The sequence below is a fragment of the Lepisosteus oculatus genome, chromosome 8 (assembly GCF_040954835.1).
Source record: "Lepisosteus oculatus isolate fLepOcu1 chromosome 8, fLepOcu1.hap2, whole genome shotgun sequence".
Taxonomy (NCBI): domain Eukaryota; kingdom Metazoa; phylum Chordata; class Actinopteri; order Semionotiformes; family Lepisosteidae; genus Lepisosteus; species Lepisosteus oculatus.
In genome coordinates, this window is record NC_090703.1 from 12,617,470 (window position 1) to 12,624,261 (window position 6,792).

The 6,792-nt window shown below is 39.3% G+C and overlaps 1 protein-coding gene across 3 annotated transcripts; it reads left to right on the top strand.

Annotated features, from left to right (window-relative positions):
• The first annotated feature begins 369 nt into the window (after nucleotides 1-369).
• lrrc57 (leucine rich repeat containing 57) lies at nucleotides 370-6,753 on the top strand. 3 transcript variants are annotated; one of them, XM_069193233.1, is made up of 6 exons: nucleotides 370-459; nucleotides 1,758-2,008; nucleotides 3,115-3,250; nucleotides 4,125-4,393; nucleotides 4,924-5,109; nucleotides 5,933-6,753. In XM_069193233.1, exons 2-6 carry the CDS (start codon nucleotides 1,925-1,927, stop codon nucleotides 5,972-5,974), a joined length of 717 nt encoding a protein of 238 aa, XP_069049334.1. In that variant the 5' UTR covers nucleotides 370-459; nucleotides 1,758-1,924; the 3' UTR covers nucleotides 5,975-6,753. The 3 variants fall into 3 exon arrangements, with proteins under 3 accessions (XP_069049334.1, XP_006632532.1, XP_015206152.1); XM_006632469.3 differs by lacking the exon at nucleotides 370-459 and adding an exon at nucleotides 909-1,097; XM_015350666.2 differs by lacking the exons at nucleotides 370-459; nucleotides 1,758-2,008 and adding an exon at nucleotides 2,021-2,105.
• The last annotated feature ends 39 nt before the right edge of the window (nucleotides 6,754-6,792 follow it).

Below are 6,792 nucleotides of genomic sequence, written 5' to 3' on the forward strand. Positions count from 1 at the left end.
GATATACATGGGGTCCCAATCATGACATGCTGCGGAGCTCTTGTCGCAATGGTATCCCACAATTACGCGTTTGGCAACAGCATGTCAGGGTAGGGAAAGCAAAGGAAAACGTGCCATAGAAAATAAAAACCATGGATCTTACAATCACGATTATTTTACATACATTAGAACCACAGGTTTATGTCACAGATGTTAATTTGTTGGCATGCGTCAAGTCTTAGTATTATTCACATCTAAGGAGGCTCATAGTTTATGGATGTTGTCTTTAAAATGTTAAGGTTACGAGCTAAACTATAACTGAGCGCTTGAACTCGGCAGACGGGGTCACTGGAGGTCAAAGTCACCGTGCATGTTCACGTGATCACCGGGAAACTAAGGCGCTATATCTCGGGAACGAAAGAAGCACAAACGCTAATTTCAACGGCACAAACCGGCACAAAAGTAGCACTAACGAATGAGGTGGGTTTAATCGTTTGTGCAGTCTGTAGGGGGGCCATCTTCATGGAGCTCAAGGTGAACTTCGGTAACAGAATAGAAAGGGCATCTCTTTGGCCCTTCAAACTGTGCATTGTATAGACTAATCATAATTATGTCTTAATTAAAATATAATGTTCAGATTAAAGTACTAACTTCAGGTGAGATTATCAAAATAGCGAATATCAAATTAGTCATTTTTTCTACGTTTTTTAAAGAGAAGCAGAATTTCATGTGATCCCTTCTTCAAATAGTCACGAAACAAATTAATCCCTAGTCTAGCAACGTAGTGTTCTTCCATATATACCAAAATTTTATAATTAACATATGATCCAGACCAAGTGTTTATTTGTTTTTTCAAAAGTGCAATATACCTTGAACTTTTTAAAATACATGTCAAGATATAAAAAGTTTTAGAGCTTAAGGCTGTTTTGTTGCCATTGGTAACATGGCTGCTCGGTGGGCTAGCCCATTTCCTTTCGTCAGCAAGTTTGTCTTTTCTGTTTCCGGGAGATTAAAAACAAAATCTTATTTAGCGGCTTCTGTTCTCAGTTCATGTGAGCCCGTGTTGTTGTAAATAGAGCAATCATCTTAACGCACCGAAAATAAGCTTTGGGAATCAGGTAACAACAATCGTTTTGTTTTGCTTCGTTAATGTTTAAAAACAATTGAAAATAATCAACATATTTATTTTGTGTTTTTGTTACACAGCTAAAATCATTGTAGCGCGATCTGTTTGAGAGTACAATATTATCTGTTGTAATTTAGACGTATATTTCTGCGTATTTCAGAAAATATTGTTTTGTGCTAAGTTTGCAATAACGTGACTCTGGCGCCTTCCTTGGCATGTTGTTATTTAATGTAAGTCGTATCAAACTACATTGCTTTGTAGCCTGATTGAAACTTGCACCTAACAGTATTTTAAAATGTTTCTATCAGGATCAAGGGCGTTCGTCTGTTTCTTTTTTATTATTTTTTTCACGCCATCCTAATAAACCGACATGTTTAATAAAGTATTATTATTAAAAACGTCCCATGTTATAACACTTTAAAGAAAAACAGTCATTTTAACGCTTTCATGTTACATTGGGCTATTCTTTCAAGTGAGATTGGTAGTGATTTTTTTTGTTTTTGTACGGGAAAACAATACCATTGCACAGTCCGAATGAATCAGGCGAAAGGAAAAAAACTGTAGGTGGTACAACAACATAACTGTAGTTATTTCGATTAAGAAAAGGAATTCATGTATAATTCATCTTGCTCCATGCTCTTTCCCCGTACAGACTGGAACTGTAAAAAAACAACAGGGAACGGATTTTCGCGGAGGCTGTGTATAGCGGGAAGCGAGTGGGAAACTGGGCCCTGTGCATTGAGGAGTGGAGGCGGAGTACTTTCTGCCTGGGATCCGTGGAGGCGATTGAAAAGCGAAGCCCAGCAGCGGGGAGCAGGGATGGGGAACAGTGCTCTCAAGGCTCACATTGAGACGTCCCAAAAGACTGGGGTGTTTCAGCTCACCGGCAAGGGCCTGCCCGAGGTGCGAGATAGCGGGCTGCCCTGTCTGTCTTTCTTCGAATAATACTCCCTGGCAAATTCTCCTACATTGTGACAACTGCTTATGTGGTTTCCTTATGGTGGGATCTAGTCTGTTGTCCTATTTGCTATTATTTTCAGAGGCTTACAGTCAAAGTGGTTCTGCCAGTTTGTGCTGCTGTCTTTCAGCTGCAGTGTCATGGGTCCGAGTCAGGACAGAAGCACCTTCTGTGTGGAAATTGCATGGTCTCCCCGTGACATTTTTTTCTTTACAAACTGGTTTTCTCCCTCCTTCCAAAGACAAGTTGGTAGACATTGGCTGTGCTGAGTAGCCCTTTCAATGAGGAGCAGGTGGAGGGGTCCTTTTTCATTAATCTACCCTGTCTGGAGCAACTCGGCTACTTTTTGTTTTTTACAGGGATTGAAAATGAGGGTTTGGTTTGTTGCCCAGTTTATATAATGTAGTTCTTTTCTAGAGACCTTCAGTGTTCCCATATTCTTCTGAGTTGTGTCATTCAGTTTCTTAAACCCTTTGCTGAAAATATACCCGAACTCTTACGATAATGCTGACATTCTGTAGACGAAAATGAGCTTACATGTAAAATACTGAATTAATTGCAATGTGTGTTTTTTGATAGACAAACTGCATAATGGTTAAAGCATTTTGATATTGCAGATAGTCTTCTTATTGCAGATTTTTAAAGGTCTCAATGTCCATTTTAGGTCTGTTTGCTCTCTTTTATCCCTGCATGCTTTGTACTTTGGAGTTTTCACTCAATCTCTTCTGCTGCAGAGTGCTCTGTGTCTTTTTGGCAAGTCTCATGCAATGCTGGGCAGAGTAAACGCGTACTGTAAGATTTCAGCTGGAGTAGTCTCCAGTAGCAACAGCACTCTCCGCAGTATTGTGCTTAGCAGACATCCTACACACTGCATTATCACAACCCAAAAATTCATGAAGGTGTCAGTGCACACATTTTTAGAGACTCTTGCCATGTCAGTCCTTTTAAAAAAGGTATCAATGTACTTGATACAGTTTTAGGTTGTTGCCTAGTGGTAGTTCTCTCTTAGTTTCTGTAGGTGTTTATATCTGTCCATTCTGGTGCATTTCAGTTCCCTGAAGACCTACAGAGACTGTCCAGTAATTTACGGACAGTGGACCTGTCGAACAACAAAATAGATGTGTTGCCTTCCTTCATTGGAACTTTCCTCAGCCTCAAGAGCCTCACCCTGAACTGCAACAAACTCAGTAAGAGTTTTCAGTGGCTGCTTTGTTGGTTATTTCAATAATACTTACCACATGTGTGCTTTACCTTTAGCCCTAGACACATACAATTATAAGATAACAGTAATGCCAAAATCCCTTTGTAGTGCATAAGAGATAATATTTTATGGTTTTCATATAGTGGTGTTGTTAAACCATTTCATTTAGCTGTCACTGTGTTCTACAAAGAAAAAGCATTTAATTAAAGAAGTAAGAAAAGGTCTGGTGAAGATATATAAGAGAGACTTCTTTGCATCAGCAATGTGATGTGCATCCATACCTCTTTTTACTAATATAATTCTTGCCCAGAAACCAATTCTTTCCAGACCTCAAAAATGTCACCCCTGCTTGTGTTTTTAGTAATAAAAACATAAATTAATTAAAAAAAAAACATGAAACATACCTTATTACAGTACTTACAACTTGAATTGATTTTTGTGTAATTACACACACTCACAGTTTTCACAAATTTTCTTACATGAAGACTAAGAGAGCACACAATAACAAACAACACATGAAGCAAGATGCACTGAACTATTTCACACGTCTCTCATGCCTCTCGGTAGCCTCTGTGCTAGCTCTCACCCCACACTAGTTAGTGGAATGTCATATTATTATACATGAAACACGTCATATGATGCTTTCCTCTTCACTCTTTACATTTGACAGAGGTATCAACATTTTTCTTTATATTGTTTCTTCATAGTTTGGAAGTTGGGTTTCATTATTTGAAATTCACATGCTTTGCAGTGTTGACATTTCATAAAAAGAACATTCATAAAAAGAGGTGCGGATGTACAGAATTGCTCTTGAAAATTCTGATGACTTTGTAATGTTTCTTGTGTGTGTGTTTCCTCAGCAAGCCTCCCAGAGGAGATTGGGAAACTGAAGAAGCTGGAGACTCTGCACCTCAATGGGAACCAATTGCAGAGACTACCCGTGTCAGTGGGACAGCTGACTGCGCTGCGCACACTGGGCCTCTCTGGCAACCGCCTGCGGGAGTTTCCCAAAAACCTTGGCAGCCTGCGTCACCTGGACCTGCTAGATCTGTCCAAGAACCACATCCAGGCTGTGCCGGCAGAGGTGGGCACCCTGCAAGCCATCGAGATAAACCTCAACCAGAACCAAGTGAGTCTCCGAGTCAGGGCGCACAACTGAGCAGACCACAGATGTAGGACAGATACAATCTTATTACTGAACTAACAGTTTGGCAAAACATGCAAATAACACGGCTTGACTTCCCTTTCAGGAATCAGCTGATGGAACGAACCATCTCTTTTTGCAGTCAACCATTTAATTCTTACAGTAGATACAAATCTTTCTTTCTTAAGCAAAATATAGTCACTGTTTGATGTAATATATTAAGTATTAATGGAGAGCAATTAACATTTTCTTTTCCTCAGACACCTTATTGCATTTTACCATTCCCCTAGCTTTGGGGAAACAGACCGTTGGTTTGTTGGTTTTAACAGATAGCAGATAAGCTTTGGGGATGAGGGTTTGCACTACACCCACACAAGTATTCAAGTATTGGGTAAAAGGCTTAACCAAGGTTGTGCTGAGATTGTGATAAATTGGAGACCTGTCTGTAGTTTACTTGCAGCAGTTCATCTCGTATCTTCTTTCTTTCGTGTTGATGTGCGTCTGCCTGTCCTCAGATCTCTGAAGTGTCCCCAGATGTGTCAAAGTGCCCTCGATTGAAGGTCCTGAGACTGGAAGAGAACTGCTTGGAGCTGTCCTCTGTGCCACTGTCCATCTTCTCAGACTCCCAGGTCTCTCTGCTTGCCCTGGAGGGGAATCTTTTTGAGGTCAAGAAGGTCCGGGATCTGGGAGGATATGACAAGGTAAGCTGTAGGCACAGCTTCACTATAAGTGTCATTCCTTCTCTGTATCTGCTCTGTATGGCATGTGCACAGCTAGATTGTCCATTGGAGTTGAAAACAGTCCTGCTGTTTCCTGCTATAAAACTCCTATTTCTTCTGAAATGCCCTGGGCTGCTGCTCTCTCAACACAACTCTGAAGATATTGAAGTTTGTTTTTGGTACATCCCCTACGAACACTTTTTCCCATATGTTCCCATTTGAGTATAGAGAGACAATTGTGCTTTTGCTGAGGGATTGCTGTACTGCAAAGATATTAATTAGTACAATATTTGATTCCAAAGGTGAATTGCTCACACAGTATTCCCGTCTATAAAGTCTGCTGCTAAACCGTTTTCTGTTTCATCTTCTAATGGAATAATTCCAGGTGAAAAGCAGTATGTTTGCATATATATCTGAGAAGGAATTAAGGTCAAGAGCACTTTTGAAAGCATGCACTTCTAAAGAATATGTGATATGAATATTAATTTGCTTCTGGCTAATCACAACAGGCTACCTGATAATCCATGGCTGTTCCTTCTAGATTTATACAGTGTTGTCATTCAGATATCACACTGTCCAAAAATGGAAGAAACCATGTTCTGTGGCTACAGACTCTGACCTTACTGTATATGTGCACAAAAGCAGAATGGGATGTTTCTAGAGGATTATACTGTACATCTCCTGAAGCTGTTGGACAAGAGCTGATTCATATTTATACCCCAAATTCATTGAGTGTGTATTTGTGAATATTTTCAAGTGCATTTTACTGTGTTTCCTTGTTGAGCTTTCTTGTTTTATTTGGCAGTACATGGAGCGATTCACTGCTACAAAGAAGAAGTTTGTTTGAAGTCTGGCTTCTGGAGGGCACTTTTAAGAATGGAGGAGATGGGATTTACAGTATAGCTTCCTCTATACCTGTCAGTAACGGGAGAACAAGGAGAGAGAGGCTGTATGATCTCACAGAGCCATCAGAAGGACAGAGCTACTCAGCTGTCCAGAAGACTGGAGACCACTTCCACAGCACAGAATGCAATTTTTTAACACAAAACTGCATATATATGCATGGGCTGCATATAGAGATTTGATTGATTTCTCACTGATAAATTGGTTGAAAAAGGATAGGTCTGTAAGATTAATCCTTTAAACAATTTGGTATGTGATCCTGCCAAAATAATTACCTTTCTCAATACTCAACACTATTCTAGACCTGTGTCTAGAGAAAATTGTGTAAATGTTATTTTTTATTAATTGGCAATCTTCACTATCCACTTTGCTCTCAATACATTGGGCCTATTTCTGAAACAATGCAGGAGTCTCATGAAACAAGTAAAGTTGTTACCTTTTTTAAAAAGTGCAGTGTAATAATGATAGTATTTATATGCATTGCTTGTATGTACTTCAGGTTTTTATAAACATTAAAAACAGCTTCATTAGCAAAAAAAAATGTTGGCCCAATGTCTTGCGTGCTTTTCTCTTTCGCTTTTCTCTCTTTATTTATGAAAGTAGGGGATTAAAAATGACGACCTCTCTGTGAGCATTTTCTCATGAAATGTTGTGTGTATGCAAATAATACATTATAAAGCATTTGTATCTATATATTGAAATTAAATGTGTTTTATAACCATACTATTGTTTGATTTAGAAGTGTGTAAAGTGGTGTGAGAA